This window comes from Toxorhynchites rutilus, chromosome 1 (genome assembly GCF_029784135.1).
Source record: "Toxorhynchites rutilus septentrionalis strain SRP chromosome 1, ASM2978413v1, whole genome shotgun sequence".
Lineage (NCBI taxonomy): Eukaryota > Metazoa > Arthropoda > Insecta > Diptera > Culicidae > Toxorhynchites > Toxorhynchites rutilus.
The window spans coordinates 108,458,602-108,480,257 of NC_073744.1; the positions used below are offsets into that span (position 1 = coordinate 108,458,602).

General features: G+C 42.5%; 3 protein-coding genes and 1 long non-coding RNA gene across 4 annotated transcripts; 3 read left to right on the forward strand and 1 right to left on the reverse strand.

Annotated features, from left to right (window-relative positions):
- The first annotated feature begins 2,242 nt into the window (after nucleotides 1–2,242).
- LOC129761299 (uncharacterized) lies at nucleotides 2,243–3,367 on the forward strand. Its single transcript, XM_055759016.1, has one exon. The coding sequence runs from the start codon at nucleotides 2,243–2,245 to the stop codon at nucleotides 3,365–3,367; it is 1,125 nt and encodes a 374-aa protein (XP_055614991.1).
- Nucleotides 3,368–3,644: 277 nt separating this feature from the next.
- LOC129761300 (uncharacterized) lies at nucleotides 3,645–6,252 on the forward strand. The gene is made up of 2 exons (XM_055759018.1): nucleotides 3,645–3,704; nucleotides 3,832–6,252. The coding sequence occupies exons 1-2, from the start codon at nucleotides 3,645–3,647 to the stop codon at nucleotides 6,250–6,252; spliced, it is 2,481 nt and encodes an 826-aa protein (XP_055614993.1).
- Nucleotides 6,253–9,876: 3,624 nt separating this feature from the next.
- LOC129761301 (uncharacterized) lies at nucleotides 9,877–10,677 on the forward strand. Its single transcript, XM_055759019.1, has one exon. It carries the CDS (start codon nucleotides 9,877–9,879, stop codon nucleotides 10,675–10,677), a length of 801 nt encoding a protein of 266 aa, XP_055614994.1.
- A 9,038-nt stretch (nucleotides 10,678–19,715) lies between these two features.
- On the reverse strand, nucleotides 19,716–21,388 carry LOC129763527 (uncharacterized). The gene is made up of 4 exons (XR_008740955.1): nucleotides 21,253–21,388; nucleotides 20,779–21,103; nucleotides 20,013–20,720; nucleotides 19,716–19,940 (listed from the first exon to the last, which is right to left on the reverse strand). It is a non-coding gene; the product is annotated as an uncharacterized LOC129763527 (long non-coding RNA).
- Nucleotides 21,389–21,656: the final 268 nt, after the last annotated feature.

Genomic DNA, 21,656 nt, shown 5'->3' on the forward strand with positions numbered 1-21,656 from the left:
TACTTCCGGTCTCACTTTGGTCGTAATTTATTATTTTACGCCTTTACGCTTATTACATTGTTTATCACGCACTTAGTCCTCAGGCCGCACCGGCTGCGCCAATTAAAGGATCATTCACTAATAGTTCTTAAAAAAACACTTTATTCTGTCCAACTTAACTCTAACGAATACAAAAACCCGACTTTTCCTTACAAGATTAGAACACAACTCTACTCCAGAATGGTGTCCGGGGCCTATTTAATATGTAGAACTGCTTACTCGGCTGATTTCGTCCGCGTGGCGTGATCATGAACGTTCACGTTCAACGGTTGTTTATGCCGATTGTAAATATGCTGATCGCGCTCGTTGCTGGCTGGATACGATGATATGTGTTTATGTTACAGGCTGGATTCCGGTGCGATAATCATACTATACGATGTTTATACTATAACTCTATATTAAAATAATATGTTAATAAAACAAGTTCATTCTTCCACATCGTCTCCAATGTCGAATATCTCTGGAAAATTAACACAACATCAAACTCTTTTATTAACCATGATAGGAAACAAATATTGATTGATGAAGATATTGTGAAACAGTTACAAATTTATTAAAACTAGTTTTGTACTAAATTTATTTTCAAATGGCTCAGCAACATTAAGTAACAATGAGCCGTGTTTATGAATAGGGAAAAGCCTCTTTGAGTAGAACAATGCCAATGTTCTTTCTCAAAAAGGCATAAAAACCCTATTATCTTTTCGAAAATGTTACGCATGTCAAATCACCATATGATAAACATAAAAATCCTTCGAGCGCGCCCTCTGTTTGTTTCGTCGCATGTTCATAAATATTAAATCAAAATGAGAAATGATGTTCATAATGAATAAAGTATCTGTGACGGGGTCTCGTTGGTCTAATGTTTATGCAAGAGATTTTTCGTTAAAGAAACCCTTCTGACTTGCACTGTAGTCACGCGTATTCTAGAGCTTGCCACTCCAGAATACATTCATGGCGTATTGTTCGTCATAGAAATCTCAACTATTTAATAATAAAAATGATGCAAGTAGTACTACGTTGAGAAGGCAAACCTTGGGAACGTTAGTGCCATTGAAGAAGAACATAGCGAGGGTCGTATGAACGGTGTGTGTCAACGATGAATTACAGATTATTGTTTTTTTAGAAAATAGACGACTGCACTATTTTCCGATAAGTGCCGATCATTTCGAGCAGTACGAAATTACTCTACTGTCGTAACATTGTTACAATATAAAAGGGCGCGGCATCCATGATACCGGATCTCAGTATTTGAATGTCCAACTAACAATTGGCGCACGGCCGGCCATCATTTTGAATAGTAGAATAAGACATAGTTTTTAGTAGAATAAATGTAGTGCTAATCGTCTAATAAAGAGTTTGTGTAAATGTAACGAGTAATAAAGTTTGAAATGTTGTACTATAATTAGTGTGATCGCGTGCAATAATTAAGCTCCAATAGAAAGAAGCTTTGGAGCTGCTTTATATCAAAGTCCACGCAACAAATAAAGGGAGAGCGCGATTTAATCACCCCGGGAATCTAATACGCGTCGGGAATTGGAAAGACCACTATTTTTCGGAGGTCACAACATTGGTGCCGTGACCAGGATAGTGGTTCTTCGGAAACGTATCGACGCAGAGACGCCATTGGGTCTTTGGACAATTGAATTGGCGCCATTTTCACTCGTTACACAATCACGAGGCGCCATCACGATCAATGTGAATTCACTGGGCGCTGCGATCACGGATTTTGGAATCAGGATTAAGGAGAGATTGAAATAGGCTCATTAGACAGGCCTTCAAGGTGAGGACCTGTCCAACTATTTACATTCCGCTTTCATCTCTACCTGGTCGTTTTCTTGGTCCTTCATTTCAATCTACTTCGACGGAGTTCTTGGTGGCCGGATACTAAAACGGTTCTTACGCGTTAATTGGACTACTGGAGGACTCGTAAGGACACTTCTAATACAGCTTGGTGGACGTTAGACGATATCGAGTGTTTGAGAGCTTCTGGACTGACTGGGGAGTGCAAAATTCAAATTTGGACACCAGACGACGAAGGGAAAAGCAGAGACAACTTTTTTAATTTAATACAAGGCCTATTTGACAGGCTCACCAGGTGAGTTCCTGTCCAACGAACAATATTCTCTTCTGGGAGGTACTCTGCTGGTTTCTTTGCTTCACAGTTCTTGCTTGTTATTCATGAATTCTATCCGGTGCCAGCAGCATGTCAACGTCGAGGAAGTACAAGGCCTTGATACGCAGCAGGGACTGCGTCATCAACTTCGTGGAACGGATGGACCACTTCCTGAAAACAACACAAGAATTCGATGAGCAAGCGGTCAAGATTCGTTTGGAGAAGCTCGATCAAAAATATCAGGAGTTCGAGGATCTCCAGAGCGATATCGAAGGCATGGAGGACAACGAAGAAAGCTTAGTGGATTACCAACAGTCGAGGGCCGATTTCGAGGATAAATATTTCGAGGTAAGGGCAGGGTTGGTGAGAAAATTAACTACAGAACATGTGACACCAAATACTGCGACTACACACACAAACAACGTCCCTCATGTACATGCTTCCGTGCGACTTCCTCAAATAAACCTACCAGAGTTTGATGGCAATTTCCAAAATTGGATTCCGTTTCACGACACTTACGTGGCTTTAATCGACTCCTCGGTGGAACTAACCGACATACAAAAGTTCCATTATTTGCGTGCTTCTCTGAAGGGCGATGCTTTGAAGTTGATCGATTCTTATGCGATGAGTGAGGCTAATTACAGGGTGGCTTGGGATAGTCTGGTTGATCGGTTCTCCAACAAACACCTCCTCAAGAAACGTCATTTGAACGCCTTGTTCGAATATACTAGAATCAAGAGGGAATCAGCGACTGGCCTGCATGAACTCATCGACTGTTTCGAACGTAACACGAAGATCCTGGATCAATTAGGGGAGAAGACGAATGTATGGGGAGCGATGCTGGTGCATCTAATGGTCTCGAAGCTGGACGAGGTCATTCAGAAGCGTTGGGAGGAAAATGTCACACCGGATAGAGAACCGTCGTACACTTCATTGGTCGAATTCCTCAAGAGGCAAACTCGGGTGCTGGATGCTGTCTCTGTCGATCAGCAGATGTTCTCCACGTCTTCGTCGTCATCCAGTGGTAGCAAATTCCGTTCAACTAAAGTTTCGGTTAACTCGACGCTGAGAACTCGCTCCCAAGCTGCTTCGCCTGCAGTGAGAAGCATTGGATTACTCGGTGCCCAACTTTCGCTAGTTTTCCGGTGGATAAACGGCTGCAGCTTACAAACTCCAAGCGGCTCTGCAGCAACTGCCTGGGTCGGAATCATTTAGCGAGAGATTGTACGTCTACATTTCGATGCAAAACGTGCTCCAAAAAACATCATTCGTTGCTGCATCCTGGTTTCCCTGGTTCTGGATCTAGTTCTGCTCCTATCCCCACTCCAGCGAATGAAAACGGTAACACTTCTGCTCCATCAATTTCCGGCGGCGCTTCGAACTCTGGTCAATTGGTTTCTAGTTCGGTAGCATCAGTTTCAACCAACATGGCGATGGGGCAGCCAAGGTCATACTCATTTCTACTCACGGTTTTGCTAAACGTGAAGGACGTATGGGGAAGGGCCCACCACGCAAGGGCACTTTTGGATTCTGGTTCCCAAGTCAACCTGATGTAGGAAAATCTCTGCAAGCTGCTTCAATTATCACGGCGGGATAGGAAGGTGGAAATAACTGGAATAGGACGATCACGAAGCCGCACGGCTTTCGAAGTTTCCACCACAGTTTCTTCTCGGGTGCAGAATTTCTCGACGTCATTGGACTTTCTGGTTCTGGGGCAGGTCACCGACGACCAGCCATCTGTCTCGCTTCCACAAACGCAACGGAAAATTCCACCCGATATGGTTCTAGCCGATCCTGAATTCAACATCTCTGGTCCGATCGATTTGGTATTGGGTGCACAGTACTTTTACGATTTCCATGTACGCGATGGTGGCCGGTTGCAAATTCGCAAGGTCGACGATACGCTTCCAGTATTTGTCAATACGGTGTTCGGATGGGTGGCAGCCGGCGAAGCAAAACGCATGGATGAATCAACACGGGTCAGCTGTCACGTTGCCAAGGTAGAATCTCTGGACAAGGCAATCGAAAAATTCTGGACGGTTGAAGAGTTGACGATCAAAACGCCACGGTCACAGGAAGAGGAGGACTGCGAGACGCACTTCGTGAACACATTCACACGCGATGACACCGGCAGATATATCGTGCGATATCCCAAACGCATGAACTTCAGCAGCATGGTTGGCGAATCGAAGCAGACGGCTCTGCGACGATTTCTTCAGACAGAGAAACGATTGGAACGAGACCCAAACCTACGATCGCAGTACGTGGATTTCATGAAGGAATACATCAAGCTGGGCCACATGAAATACATCGGTGAAGCAGACGATTCTCGCTTGGATAAAGATAAAACGGTCTGCTACCTTCCCCACCACCCGGTATTTAAGGAATCTAGTTCCACCACAAAGGTACGGATAGTCTTCGATGGATCGGCGAAAACGTCCACAAATCATTCGCTGAACGAAGCTCTACTCACCGGCCCTACGATTCAGGATGAACTCTTGGATCTGATGCTCCGCTTCCGGAAACATCTTATCGCTTTGGTCGCTGATGTCACGAAAATGTACCGGCAAGTCTTAATCCACCTCGACGACATTCCCCTTCAACGAATCCTGTGGCGATGTGATCCATCAGAACCAATTCAGGTGTACGAGCTGCTAACCGTCACGTACGGCTTGTCCCCATCGTCATTTCTCGCCACACGTGTGCTGAAGCAACTGGCTTTGGATTCCGCTCAGAAGTACGAACTTGCAGCACGGACCGTACAAGAAGATTTTTACATGGATGACTTTCTCTCGGGAGCAAACACAGTAGAAGAAGTCATAAAACTCCAGAAGGAAGTCCAATCACTACTGGCCGAAGGGGGCCTCGAGCTGCGTAAATGGAGCTCCAATAGTCCAGAAGTCCTGGAGAACTTACCCATCGGAGCGCTTGGAGGAGAAACAATGCTGCACTTCGAAGCGGACCAGAAAATTAAAACGCTAGGAGTGGGGTGGGAAACTGGAACAGATCAGCTTTGCATCGAAGTACAACCATCTACGAACGAAGGCATTTGGACAAAACGCAAAATTTTCTCGGCAATTGCGAAACTCTACGACCCACTCGGATTGGTCTCACCGGTTGTGGCATGGGCCAAGATAAAGATGCAACAACTTTGGCTGTCAACTTTTGACTGGGATGATCCTATATCTGACGATATCGCCCGGAAATGGGAGGAATTCGCGGCCCAATTAACCCTTCTGAAAGGCTACAAGGTTCCTCGGTTCGTCTTTCTGGACGATTCGATCTCCACACAATTTCACATCTTCACCGATGCGTCCGAAGTTGGGTATGGTGCCTGCCTTTACACACGTTCAACCGGCAAGGGAGGTCAAATTAAAACCGAGCTCGTCGCGGCAAAATCACGGGTTGCCCCTCTCAAACGGCTTAGTCTGCCGCGGCTCGAGCTCTGTGCTGCACTTTTGGGGGCGAAACTATACGCCAAGGTTTCAGCAGCGCTGCGGATGGAGGGTATTCCTTGCTGGTTCTGGTCGGACTCAACGGTCACACTCCACTGGATACAGGCACCACCCAATACTTGGCAAACGTTTGTTGGGAACCGAACGTCTGAAATTCAACAGCTAACTCACGGCCATAGCTGGAATCACGTGAAGGGAACAGAAAACCCGGCGGACCACGTTTCTCGCGGAATGCTTCCCCAGGAATTCGTATCTAACACCATCTGGCGACACGGTCCTTCCTGGCTAGCGAAATCGGATGAATATTGGCCTAAACACATAACTGGTACTCCACCGGAAGATCTACTAGAACGGCGAAAAACGGTACTTGTGATACATCAACCACAGGAGCATTCTTTCCTATTTTACCGGTACTCATCATTCTGGCGTTTGGTTCGGATCATCGCTTTAGTTCTTCGTTTTCTGAATCGTTGTCGTCGCAAACCTAACCCCTATCCTCACCAACTCGCATCAGTAGGGGAGCTAGAGCACGCCAAAGAAACGCTTACGAAGATTGCACAGCAGGAGATGTTCACTGAAGAGTTGAAGGAGCTCGTTAAAACTCGATCCGTTTCCAACAAATCATCGTTGAGGTTACTTAATTAAATGATGATGGTCCCACCTCATTCCCCTACAAAGGTTTGAGCGGGACGAGTTATCTTATTGATAATTATTATATTACGGTATTTATATTTTTCATTAACTAACCAGTATGCAAATTGAAATTGAAAGGAAAACGGACTGGTTATCTTGCAGACATAGATTACTAATCGAAAGAACAATATAAGCCATTATCTGATCGTATTTATTCCATGGCATGTCGAGAGAATTTCCAACCCGGGAAGACCCTAGACCGATCGGGAATTGAACCCAATACCTATGTCAATATTAGCCACAAATTTACAAGGGAATTCCCGCTTTATCAGATCCCCGGCCACGATTCTATCGTTTCCGAGTTCAATCAGCTGAGCAAACCCAAGCCTAATTCTAGCCGATACTTCAGGCCCACTACTTATCCCAAGGCATGTCAAGAAAGTTTCCAACCCGAAAAAATCCTTGACCGATCAGGAATTGAACCCAATACCTATGTCAGTATTAGCCTTGAATTTACAAAGGAATTTCTGCTTCACTGGATACCCGAAAACGGTCTGTTAATCGTTTTCGAGACCAGACAGTTGAGCAAACCTAAGCCTTATTCCAGCCGATACTTCAGGTCCTACATTCAACATGGAGTATAAACGTATCAACCTGAAGTCTGCAATGAGATCCGCCACAACACAGAAAAATCTCGTTATAATTATCTGTTGAAAAGATGAATTTACGAGTATTCCGTTTGAGCTATCCCTAGCTTCATTCCGATTTCCACATACAACCCCTTGGAATGCTTTTATTTTATTCGCGATAAACTACTTTTGCTTATGCCCGATCTCAAGTATTTCTATGTTTGACAACGCGCGCGGGCTCAAACTATTACAGACTTCACAATTATTTTATTTTTTTAAATTGAATTGAAAAATTGAATTTGAATAAAAAAAAAAACAAAACAATTAATACCATCATCATCAGTCTTAAGATAAAATGAGTAATAAAAAAGGATACACTCACACACAAAAGACAATACATAATTCATTATATGAAATCATGATGATGGTCCGCTTACAAAAGTTTGAGCTGAACAAGCTCTTGTTGATAATTATATTTATATTAAAATTTATTGTACTATACAACTAACCAGTTAAAATATTGAATAAAAAAAAACAAGAAAGAGATGAACTGGTTATATCACAGGCATAGATTCCTAATCGAAAGAACTACTTAAATCATCATTTTGACACATTTATTCCATGGCATGTCGAGAGAATTTCCAACCCGGGAAGACCCTAGACCGATCGGGAATTGAACCCAATACCTATGTCAGTATTAGCCACGAATTTACAAGGGAATTCCCGCTTTATGAGATCCCCGGCCACGATGCTATCGTTTCCGAGTTCAAGCAGCTGAGCAAACCCAAGCCTAATTCTAGCCGATACTTCAGGCCCATTACTTATCCCAAGGCATGTCAAGAAAGTTTTCAACCCGAAAAAAAATCCTTGACCGATCAGGAATTGAACCCAATACCTATGTCAGTATTAGCCTTGAATTTACAAAGGAATTTCTGCTTCACTGGATACCCGAAAACGGTCTGTTAATCGTTTTCGAGACCAGACAGCTGAGCAAACCTAAGCCTAATTCCAGCCGATACTTCAGGTCCTACATTCAACATGGAGTATAAACGTATCCACCTGAAATCTGCAATGAGATCCGCCACAACACAGAAAAATCTCGTTATCTGTTGAAAAGATGAATCTACGAGTATTCCAGTTGAGCTATCCCTAGCTTCAATCCGGTTTCCACATTAAACCCGTTGGAACGTTTTTATCTGATTCGAGAAAAATTTGTTCATGTTAAATCTCATACTTCTCTATGTGTGTAAACGCGCGCGGGCTCAAACTATTGTTTAAAATTAAATTTATATGTACGACTAAAGAAAAAAAAAATACGACTTAAGTTCCGCAAACAATTAACATACCATCATCATCATAGTCATAAGTTTTTTTTTGAATGGCGTTAACGTTCCCTGTGGAACTTTTGCCGTCTCAACGTATGCATTAATTAGCGTCATTTATTAATACTTAGTTGAGATTTCTTAAGCCAAATAACACGCCTTGAATGTATTCCGAGGGGCAAGCTCTTGAATACGCGTGACCACAGTGCAAGTCGAAGGAAATTTCTTTGACGAAAAATCCTCCGGCCAGAACGGGAATCGAACCCGAACACCCGGCATGACAATGTGAGACGCTAACCACTCGGCCACGGGTGCACTACTCATAATCATAAGTCATAAGTTAAGAAACACAAATATCCGTTATAACTTCGTTATCTTACATGCTAACATTGATTAACATTGATTCTATACTGGGTTACAAATCCAAATCATGCTTCAAAAACTCTTTACAAATACTACGGAACCTTCGAAGATTTGTTGCTGCCTTTGCTTCATTTGGTAATGTATTGTAAAGTCGATATCCTCTGTAAAAAAGCGAATTTTGGGTACAAGACATTCGAAAGTTCATGGTTCTGAGGTCACTTGCTTGTCTTGTGTTATATCGGTGCATATCTCTCCCATACGTTATCGTGTTTTGTAGATAATTCGGTGTCATACCGTTAGTCATCTTATATATGAACGTAAGCGTGCAGTACTTAATACGCTGACTCACTGACATCCATTGCAGGCATTCGAGCATAAATCTTCGTGGAGTTAGTCGATCACATCTCAATATAAGGCGCATCGCCTTGTTTTGCACAATTTGCATTCTTTGCATTTGCCTCTTATTTGCAAGAAATAGCACAGATGCACAATAATCAAAATGTGGAGCAATTAGTGCCTTATAGATAGTGATTTTACTTTCAAAAGTCAAGAATCGATTAATTCTACAGAGCACTCCATATTTTTGAGCTGCCTTCTTTATAGTATAGTTTATATGTTCGTCGAAGTGCAGCATTTCGTCAAGAATAACGCCAAGATATTTGATCGATGATGCTCTTTCCACCGTTTGCCCATCAATAGTTATATTTAGACCTTCATTGTCAAGATTTCGTGTAGATACTACCATATACTTCGTTTTGTTTATGTTTAACTTGAGTTTCTTCCATTTCAACCATTCGTCTAAGTTTAGCAGTTCATGGTTCATCTTTATGTAGCAATCTTGCAATGTATCAGCTACAACGAAAATAACAGTGTCGTCAGCAAATAAGTTTACGTCACTGCCATTTAACACCTGTTTGATATCATTGATATAAAGCAAGAAAAGCAGCGGCCCCAGAACACTTCCTTGAGGCACACCCAGATCCACTGGTACCGCCGATGATTTACTGTCCCTATAAATAGTGATTTGTGTTCGCCCTTCCAGGTAACTTCCAAACCAGTTCAATACAGGTCCAGTTACATTATAATTGGAAAGCAAGTTTAGTAACTTATGTCGATCTATAGTTTCAAAACTTGGTCCACTTGGTCCATTCCTCGACGAAAAAGGTATCATCCGACTCGGTGGCAGACTTGAACACTCTTCAGAGAACTATCAGACCAAGCACCCTATGATCCTACCTAAAATACACCCACTCACACGCCTCATCACCAAACACTATCACGAACTCTGCATGCACTCTGGTCCTCGCATGACTTTAGCCACGATGAGGCAAGAATTCTGGCCGGTGAACGGTAAAGCCATCGTCAATCTTGTGTGTCGCAAGTGTCCGCAATGCTTCCGTCAAAACCCTGTCCCTGTCACGCAACCCGTTGGTCAACTACCGCAGCCTCGTACAGAACCTAGCAGAGCCTTCACTGTGGTCGGAGTGGACTACTGTGGACCCGTGTACACGAAACCAGCGCACCGACGAGCAGCACCACGAAAGGCATACATCGCCGTGTTTGTCTGCTTTACATCCAAGGCTATACATCTCGAACTGGTCTGTGATCTGTCCACGGAAGCCTTTATCGCAGCTCTACGTCGCTTCATCGCTCATCACGGAATGCCAACTGAGATTCACTCGGACAACGGTACGAATTTCCAAGGGGCAAACAACACACTCGCCGAACTGTACCGTCTCTTCGAAAATAAACGCACCCGGGAAGCAATTGTCAGCGAATGCAGCAAACATCGGATCCAGTGGCACTTTATACCGCCGAGAGCACCGTCCTTTGGTGGCCTATGGGAGGCTGCTGTAAAATCTGCGAAGACATCTCTGGTGAAAACACTCGGCAACACCCAGCTTTCCTTTGAAGAATATGCGACTGTGCTGGCCCAGATTGAGCTCCAACAGAGCTGGATGTCCTCACTCCCGGGCACTTTCTCATCGGGTCGCCGCTTATCAGCCTGCCGGATCCGAACTACACCCACGTACCAACCAACCGACTCAATCGCTATCAGCAGCTGCAGAAACTCATCCAACAACACTGGGACCGATGGAGAAGGGAATATCGGACCGAATTGAACCACCAGCGGGAGAAATCCTCGCTTCCGATGGATATCCGAGTCGGACAAACGGTCCTAGTCCAGGAAGACGGAAAATCGTCCGTTTCTTGGCCACTTGCACGCATCGAACAAATTCATCCCGGAGCAGATAGAGTGGTACGAGTCGCGACATTGAGAACTGCCAGTGGAACCTACAAGCGTCCTATTTCGCGAATTTTTCCACTTCCTTATGACAACGAACCGAACGACACTCTAGGAACACAAATAGCTAAAAAGGGAGAAGATTAGTTAGTAATTTTGATCAAAAATTGCATTCCTCGGTGAAATTGTTGCTCCGTGCATGTCATGCCTTTTGTTTTTGTAAATTTGAGCTGTCAAATTTAGGTGGCCGGCTATGTATGATACGAAACAGACTATAGTAGTCATAGCAGTAGTGTAGTAGGTAGTCTAAAAAGCTTCACGGTAGTCGTAGTCGAAAAGCTCCACTGTAGTGAATACACGACTGCACTATTTTCCGATAGGTGCCGATCATTTCGAGCAGTACGAAATTACTCTACTGTCGTAACATTGTTACAATATAAAAGGGCGCGGCATCCATGATACCGGATCTCAGTATTTGAATGTCCAACTAACAATTGGCGCACGGCCGGCCATCATTTTGAATAGTAGAATAAGACATAGTTTTTAGTAGAATAAATGTAGTGCTAATCGTCTAATAAAGAGTTGTGTAAATGTAACGAGTAATAAAGTTTTAAATGTTGTACTATAATTAGTGTGATCGTGTGCAATAATTAAGCTCCAATAGAAAGAAGCTTTGGAGCTGCTTTATATCAAAGTCCACGCAACAAATAAAGGGAGAGCGCGATTTAATCACCCCGGGAATCTAATACGCGTCGGGAATTGGAAAGACCACTATTTTTCGGAGGTCACAACAAGCAATTTTCCTCTTCCTGACTCTTCCTGTGATTACTGGATCAAATTGAGAATCCGAATCATCATCCTCTGATAAAACAGAGAAAGCATTTTCTGAAGCCTCGGGTACCTGAGGTGAAGCTGCCTTGAGCATATCAGCGAAGGATCGATTAGAACGATCCTTAAGTGATTGCTTGAGTTTCATCGAACGTAATTTGTATTTCGGACAATCCTTAATTGTATGAGGAACATCTCCACAAAAAATACATTTATCAGCATCTTTGTTACAAGTGACTTCGTCATGGTCGTCACCACATTTTGAGCATTTCGTTTTATTACAACAGTAGGTTTTAGTGTGACCTAACTGATTGCAATTTAAGCAAGTCATTATTTTAGGGGTATATAACCGAACTGGAAGACGAAGTTTGTCGATAAGCACATAATTTGGAAGTGCTGTGCCTTCGAAGGAAATTCTAAAGGAGCCAGATGGATAATACTTTTTTTCTGTACCCTCAGATATCAAAGAGTTCAGAGATCTCACCTCCAAAACTTTAATATGTGGAATATTTGCATTGTGAAAGATACCCTTAGCTTTTACAAAATCTTGAAGTTGAAGAGATTTTTCCGTAACTACACCATCGATTTCAACAATGTGAGCCGGAATATAAACTCTATATTCATTAGTGAACAAAGAGTTTTTCACTATCGCGTTAGCATCTTTGTAATTCGAGAGCACAACACGAAGTTTATCTTTATTGACTTTCGTCATTTCTAAGACACCTGAGTAGTTAGACGTCAGGTCTTTGCAAATTTGAGATACTCTTAGAGGTTTCCCTTTGGGACGGAAGAATACCACCCAACGGTTTTTCGATGATGCCGGGGCGTTCTGGTATTGTCTAATACGTGGAAGTTGAGCAGAATCAGGCAGAGATTGTGTCGAAGAGCGGAGAACAGAGTCACTATTTGGTACAGACGAAGAGTTTGACTGCGATTGTTTTTGTTTTTTTCCTGGAGAAACCGTAAAACCATCTGGAGGAGGGTCTGAGACCCTCATTTCAGCATCGGAGGGTTCATTACCCTCCATTTTTCAAAAAAAAAGTCGTAAAAATGAGAGAGAAGATTTTTTAGAACACGCAAATATTAAATGATAAAATAAAACAAAAATAAAAAAATAAATAAATAAAATAAAATGAAATATGTGTATGTATATGTATATGTATATGTATGCGTGAAAGAAAAATAAAACAAAAACTTATCTTAAATGTATCTAGATGAATGTCAGAGAACTTCTAAAATACTTGAAGTCCAATGGAAGCTTCACACTCCAAAAAACACTTGAAAAATAATTCCGACTTCAAGAAAAATCCTTTCTTTTCAGTATATCGTCCCGGCTTCTTTCGAAATTCCGTCAAAAAAAGTTTTGAATTTTGATTTTCCAGAGACAGATTTAGAGATTTTATTCCACGGCTTGCTGATGTATATGAAAAAAAAAAACTAGTTTTAAGCATCAAATTTGTGAAAATCGAAAATTATTCTACGGATATAAGTTTATTTATAGAAACAATTGGTAGGAGGGGATCTGGCGTAGTGGTAAAATCCATACCTCTCACGCTAAAGGTCACGAGTCCAATTCTCACTCCCGACATTCTTCCGAAAATGGAAGTAAAAAGCGACGAACCAGCCAAAATATGTTGAAAGTCACTATAATAGAGAAAAAAAAGAAAAAGACGGGTGGGTAATGTCGGGGACATAACCGGAGTGACGTAGGACTATGCAAAGGGGACAGCTTTTGTTAAATATATATTTTAAATATATTGTTTTATTTTCTTCACCTACGTGAATACCTACCTATCTACCTGAAAAATGGATTAGTTTACTGTTTACTCTTTATGAATATGTTAATGGTTCTGAAAAGAACCTTTGGTGTTGTGTTTTTGTTATCACTCGATATTCCCATCTTGTTCGGCTAAACCTTCCTATTTAGCGATTTGTTGTCACTCGCCACAGCTTTCACAGTTGGAAAATTTCTTCCCATCCAGCTTGTGACATATTTTACAGTAAATTACATTCAATGGCACGTCGCATTACCACCACTCAGTGCCGGATTGGAGGTAATTTTAACCTGTAATTGAACATTTGCGATGACAGTGGTACAGTGTCGACTTTCAATGTGGGATCATAATTTGGATCTCTATGTTTACAAAAATGTCCAACTAAATAAGTCACATTACATGTCCGTCCAATTAGCTAAATGTCGAACTAATTGTAGATTACTGTACTTTCAATCTGGAAACAATTTAAGAATTGGTGGAAATTGAATAATCAGGAAAGTCCCCAACTATCAATAAGCTCAGAACAACTGCCAAATTCACATACTCATCAAATCCTGGCAAACAAATTATGAAAACATCAATTTGTGTTTTATTATTATTTTGGATAATGTTTTAGAAAGCATTGAACTTTATTTCCTAAACTCTTTTTTGGAAGGTTTAATGGCCCTGAAAAGCGCCTTGTTTTATGGAATGGTTCCAATTTAGAAAACTTAGTACTCGTGGTTTTGAAAACAACCATTTCGAACGCCCTCGATGTCGCCTTGTTCTGGATTTGCCACCAAAGCAGTTTGTATAAAGAACAAACTTTTTTCTTCTGCTACCTGATGCCGTTTTGCGATTGCGTTTGCCACTCGCCATTCGCTGCAATTGCCTGTTGTCTTGATGGCCGCCGAACCGAATGTGTTATGTTCCGAATGCAGGTTTTCTTATCGTCGCGAGCAGCTTTGCCAGCCAACTCGATCACTCCGGCGGCCGAAACTATATAACGCCGGCTAGGTGGACTGGTACACAGGTACTAACGCGCTCGACCTAGCTACCTTTTCCGGTGCAACTGGCGGATACACCTACGGGAAATTGCAGACCACCACGGTTCGAGCGGGATTTTGCCTTTCCCTTCACTTTTCCTCCTTTGCCATATCCAACCATGGCTGCTTGTGTTGGTTTGTTGATGTGAGGTGATGCGAAACGATGTGGTGTACGGTTCGGATGAGAATGATCGTTACGGCAGCGGAGAGGGGATTTTTAAGCTGACTGGCTGGCTCGAGAATTACGCATGTGTGAGACTGCGACCAATGTTTCCCTCATTTTTTTCTTTTTCCTTTCCAAGGATATCATTCTATTTCGCTGCTGCTCTGGTTGCCCGTTTTGGTCGGTACGATTTGAGGAGCACAAAATGGACCAATCAAAAATGGGCACATAGTGTATTTGGACAATGCTTGATATTTCACAATTATTCAATTATTTATCTCAAGAAAAATGAAAGTTATTCGTTATGATAGATGCGTAGATATATTTCCTATCAATTGATGCAAAAACCTTTGCGATCTATTGAGAAATGCTCGAGTTATAAGCGTTCCAAATCTTGCATTTTTTCCTACTTGTTCAGTGCCTAGATTTCCATTTCACCCCCTATATCTTCCGGTTAGACGTAGTCCTACGTCAACAATTGGCAATACATACAGTTTTCTAACACATACCTTGAGGCTCACTTATAACAATACTTGCAAAACTATAACTAAACGAAAAATAGGCAACCAATCACCACTAGTTATGTTTAACTATATAAATTTCAGCCAACATCGTTCGTCGCCCTGTAGTTCGCTTTATTTGTTCTTTTCCTTAGCAAAGTGGCTAACAACATTTGTAACTGGTAGATGTAAATTGTGTTTGAATTAAGTGTATTTTTTAATTCATATAATAATATAACATGTTACGGTTACGGTTCGCTAGGTACCACCTAAGACGGCTGCAGGAGTCGAACGTTGCTGCAACATCTCGCAGCGTCTTGAAGCAGCGTTACCGGTAGACGCATGCTGGAACACCTTGAAAACAGCGATTAGCAGCACAGCAGAGACAACGAGGACAACGGAACGAATGGTTTGATGACGAGTGCCGAGCGCTCCTGAACAAGAAGAAGAAGCATGCGTAGCCATGCTGCAACGAGCAACTCGTCAAAAGGTGGAAAGATATACCCCCTTATTTCACACGGCGAGTGACGTTTAATAGCATTGTTTCTCGCTTCATTGTGCAAGCTACCTTACTTTTCAACTTCTTTTTGATAACCGAGTCGAAAACATATGAGGACACGACTTCAAATCTCACCTAGTGACAAACTATAGTCACGCCATTCACCTACGGGAATGCAGTGACCTGAGCAATCTCACCTCATTCGCCGCGTTGAATAAAGGGAATAGACTACAGCGAAGGTAGCAAACACATCTCTTTCCGGTAAAAAAGCGCCGCCTGGAAGAGAAAGAATGTGAGGGGATAGAGCTGCTTAACCGTTTTCGAGAATCGTTGAAGTTCTCCAAGAAACTAAACGCCTCGCACAAAGGCTTTGTGCCGCGAGCCGAAATGTGCCGGAACTAGGAAGGAGGCATCTCGACGAACGAACGCGAGGTGATCGAAAGGTGGAGACAGCACTACGATGAATACCTGCACAACGCGTAGACAGCAGACCAAGACAGCGTTGATGAGGACTACAACGGTGCAGTGAACAACGGCCACGTACCACTTCCGACGATGGGTGAAGTTAAGGAGGCCAAATCTGAGTCATGCCCGATTGCTCGGCGGCAGATCCTCCAAAAGTGCCGCGAGTATCAGGTCTCTACGCACCACATCTTCGTTGATTTCAAGGCCGCATATGATACAATCGACCGACGACAGCTATGGAGAACCATGGACGAACACGTGTGCGGAATCGTTTGAGACTCACAGGGGGTTTCGACAAGACGATGGACTCTCCTGTCTGCTTTTCAACGTGACACTGAAAACTGTTATGCGGAGAGCGGGCTACAACATGCGGGGCACGATTTTCAACAAGTCTAGTCAGTTTATCTGCTTCGCCGAAGACGTGGACATAATCGGAAGACCACATGCGACGGTAGCCGACTTCTATACCGAACTGAAACACAAAGCAGGACTGATTGGGCTTGGCACCAATGCGTCTAAGACTAAGTACATGCTCAGATCAATATACGGTGGTGTACAGGTAAACGGAATATGGAGAAGAAGAATGAACCACGAACTAGCCCAACTCTAAGGCGAACCCAGCACCCAGAAAGTCACCAAGATTGAACGAGTGTGATGGACAGGGCATGTTGCAAGATTGTCGGTCAGCAGCTTTGCAAAGATGGTGTTCGCATCGAATCCGGTAGGAACAAGAAGGAGAGGAACCCAGCGAGCGAGGTGATTGGACCAGATGGAGCAGGACTTGGCAATAATCGGTGCCGTCAAGATTATTGGCGAAAAATTGTGAAGAAGATCTAATCTTTCCATGGGATGTAGTACCATTATAAATAAAAAATACGGTTCGCTAGCGAAACCGGAACAAAAAAGCCACTAAATTCGATAAACTGGAATGCAGTGTTTGACAAATGATCGATTCACTGAAAAAATCGCTTTCGTTCGTTCAAATATGATCATACACAAATCATTTCCCCCAGCGGCATTCTTTTGTTGTTATGTGCTGCAAATCACGACACAAAAGAGAACGAGACAACTCTGCATCGGTTCGCACTTCATGATACACCGCCACACAAGCAGAACCATCATATACGATTTCGGTGCAGAAAGTTTATTTTCTTCTTTGCCTCTAACATATGTATATCGACCTCTCCATGCATCATGAAACAGCACGATCATACGGACTACGCAAAGCGAATAATTCATATTCAGCTAATGTAGCAGATCCTCATTTTTAAGTTTCAGAGAGCGCAAACTATATAATTATTTAGCTGGATAGAGGATAAGGGAAGGGTAGTCAGATTATATATTCCATTTATAACGCTGCTGTCCCTAGAAATATATATATTTTTTTTAATTAATTCGTTTATTTTTACAGGCTCAGTTACTTAAGTTTAAAGGAGCCGAATTCTTAAATATAATTTTAAAACTATATATATATAAACAATTTTCTTACATCTATGGTTAGTAAGGTGGAAAACCGATTACTCGCGGTGTACTCGAGTTTAGAAGGGTGACATATTGACGTAGGACTACGTCTTTCATTTCTATACCGGGGTGTAAAATCAAAGTTTCGAAAAAGAAAGCGTTACGCCGGAGACCGAGATTTTGAGCGTTAATAGCTCCTAAACAACTGAACGAAATGGTATGATAAACACTTCATTCGAAAGATAAAATGTCTACGCGTTGTATACTTGTTACATTTTGATCCAAAAACTTGTTTCAATAGTCTTAAAATTGCTATCAAAACAGGCTTTTGAAAACACCAATCGGTATATAAGCGAGCACCGCTCGGAAATCCACTCAGTTCTAATTGAACAGCGATTGGAGCATGTTGTCGCTGTTGTGGTGAAGCTCTTCGTTTATCATGAAAGCGCGGATGAACGCTGTCACCAAGAGCCTGTTTGTGCACCTTAGGCCAGAAGGGAATCCATCAGGAGGAGAGTGATGCCACAAACGGTTCCCCGGGACGACATCGGAGCAGCCGCCACACACATACACGCGAGGAACTCTTCGTTTGGATGCCATTCAGCATCGAGAAAATTCCGGAAAGATCTAATCATTGCTGAAAAATAATCTGCCAGTTCCCCTGGGAATGAGAGCACATGTGGAGTCCCCCCACAATATGGACCCTTATGCTCAGGCGCACTGCAAGATTCGCCCACATGTTGCTCTCCGCAAGTTGCACAGCGCTCCTTGTTGCCACAATAAGCTGAAGTGTGGCCGACTGACTTGCATTTTTGGCAAGTCATGGGCTTTGGCACGAAGAGTCGCACCGGTAGCCTCAATTTGTCCACCATAACGTAGTCCGGGAGAGCGGTACCAGCAAAAGTTACTCTAAACGAGTCGGACGGCGTGAATTTTGTTATTTCCTTTTCTTGGGAGACTTTACCGAGTTGGCGACAGTCCAAGATTATGACTTCCGCCGAAGGGAGCTTCTTGAACTTGCCAACTCCTTCACTTCTAATTTTTTCGCACGTCAGACCCGTTTCAGTTATCACCCCCATTTCTACGTCATTGGAGGGAATCCATACGCGATATTCGAGGATGAAATGCTTATCAGCAACAATCTCGTTTGCATCCTTCCGTTCAGACACGACAACTCGTAATTTGTTCGGTCTGACCTTGAAAATTTCTTCTACGGAAGTGTATCTGGTCAGATCTTTCATGATCTGAACCACGTTAAGGCCTTTTCCATTTGGTTTTGGCCGGAAGAAAACAACCCACGGGCCAGTTCCAGGTGCATCTTCTGGATAGACTCTGATACGTGGAGCGGAGACAACAGAGGGAGAAGACGAGGACGAGGATTGAGTTGTAACGGTAATATCAGAAGGAGGAAGCGAAACCGAGGAAGGGGGAGGGAGAGTGGGAGTATTGGAGGGCTGGGGAGGGAGAGTGGGAGAATCGGAAAGTTGGGGAGGGAGACTTGCGAGTTTTTTCGAGGGGGGCTTAGTAGGGTGAGTTGACTCGTCCCCGGAAGAGTTATCGCGTTTGAGTGCTCTTCCTGTTTCCTTTTTCATACATAAGGAGGAGTCACTTGTTTCCATGTCGGAGATCTCCATATAAGGAGACTCCCCACCACCCTCTGCCATTACGTGGAACTTTAATTCTAAATTTGCACACAGTGCGTATGATTCAATGACTGCTTCCGCTGACCACGCTATCCACACTATCGTCAGTGTATTGGTGTCGAACGGGCAATCAATGCCGATGCACGAACAAAAGATGACAGCGCTCGCTGTGGAATAATTTCTCCTCTCGTTGACTTATTCACGGATGTGGTCCGGTGCACGCAGTCGGGGCGCGTTTTCGCTTTCGTGTACGGAACGCACCACTGGCTAACTCAATTCACCAACTCAATTGTTCGAACACAGTCTGATGCGAAAGAAAAGAAACCACAACAAAAGAAACCACTTCGACTTATGAAAGAACGATGATGGACGTTTTCGTTCTAACCACCGCAGGAGCTATGAATAAATACATCCGATCCGAATGACTACCGATTACCGAATAGAAATATATATATATATATATATATATATATATATATATATATATATATATATATATATATATATATTTGTGCAGTGGGTTTCGCTATAGTAGAGCGGGACGATATATGCGGTTCAAACTTGTATGCAGGCTTCGAAAATGGTTTGCGATGTTTGATACAGCTCGAATATGCAAATAACAGTCTTCGTTCCTCACTTGGTTTAATCACTTAGTGTAACACAAGTGATTACTGTCATTCATACAAGTATCTGAATGGTCCTCATATATTTGGTTATATGTTCGTGAGAGGTTACTTGCATGACACATCGTGTATCATTCGATTTTGATCGAAATCCAAACACTGCTGGAATGAGAAAAGAAGCTGTAAGTTGAAATAAATATGAACCAATACTTACCCAATAATTATCCATACCTGCCTGTACGGCGATGCATGCTGTCAACATACTTGTGAAATTAACCAGAAGTACTACTAGCGCGCGTTGTTGATAGAGCTATGATGTCAGGACGATTTTCCACCGACTGTTCCCGTCGGTTCAGGACACGGTCGAAAGGAATTGTATTGTATTATGGGAACTGAATGACTCCTTTGCGGTTTCCGGTTGGCTCGTCTGTTTGTATCGATCAAATGATGCCTCTTCTCTGTTCCACAGTTACACTCGCTAGAACTCGCGGAACTACAATGAAGGCGAATCCCGACAAACTAGTCAAATGAAGATGTCGATTAACGTGTTGACTCGTTCACGGCTCAATCCAAAAGGCTTAGTCACTCGTCACGTATCCACCATTTGGGCTTTCGCCGAGGAGAGTCATTTCACAAATGGTAGCCGATGTAGGAATAGGACTGTGAATTTTGGTTCAGGGAATATAAGAATAAGGATAAGGATATTTTTTTTCTTCAAAATATATATTGTTCATTGCTCTTGTTGAATGATCATTGGTTTGCACAATCTACGGCCCATGTATCTGTAAAGAGTGTGTATGGGTATTGCCGTGACTAAGTAAAAGTTCATCGATCGAATAGGAGGGATATGATACAGTGATACATCGGAGGAAATATTAAACGTTGACATCGGCGTTTCTGAGGAACAGGTATACGAGAGCTACATGATAAGTACTTAGCCTACAAAAAAACAAAAATTCTGGAAAAGTGGCGATTTATTTCTCAACATAGTACTTACCTTTTAGCTCGATATTTGACCCAGAGATGCTCTAATTTCTTTAATCCGTCATTTCTTTAATCTGTTGTTGAGTGTTGTTCCGGGCGTGCTGAAGATCCCTGGTTGGTAGAAGGACCACGTAAACCAGGAAGTACTTGCTTCGGTCTATTCTCAGCACGTTGAGTTCTAGGTTTCATTCCAACTTGGGAAGTTTCGTTCTTCTTTCTGGGGAGTGATGGAAAAGAAGTAATTTTTCCTTTCCTCATGGCACCCTGCGATGTACCGGAACTTCCTGCATTGAGAGCGTCAGCAACAGGCTCGTCGTTCTACAGAATAGAGTAGAGTCCTGTAACAACGGAAATGATAGACATATAATGGTAAATAATGGGATTTCGAAAAGTCCTTTCTAGAGCATATTTAGGGTTTCTCCCTTAACTTCAGAAATATGATGAAAAAAATTCGATTTTTTCCAAATTTCTAGGCTAGAATACTGACTTAATGGTTCTGCCATAAACAACATTGAATGAGAATGTTCAGTTCAATGAGTTGTTTGAACATTGAATAATATTTTCTACACAAAACAAAGTATAAGCTGAATCGAAACGGAAGTGAATGGACCACAGTTCAATTTTCTTCTGATACCTGTTGATTAGCATTATGAACGGACATGCGCATATTGTCCCTTTATAGCTGGAAGGCCGAAGTTTTTCCAGTGCTATTCGTAACCGTTCGTGATTCTATCCCACCACATACTGCACTTCGGTGGTTAATAAAGGAAACTTAGTCAGTTGAAGAGTTCCGTCAAACTCATTTCTTACAATCTGTAGAACCAACAGAGTAATATTGCAAAAAATATTCTAAAACGGTCAGTTATCAAATCTACATAATCATAAATTTAC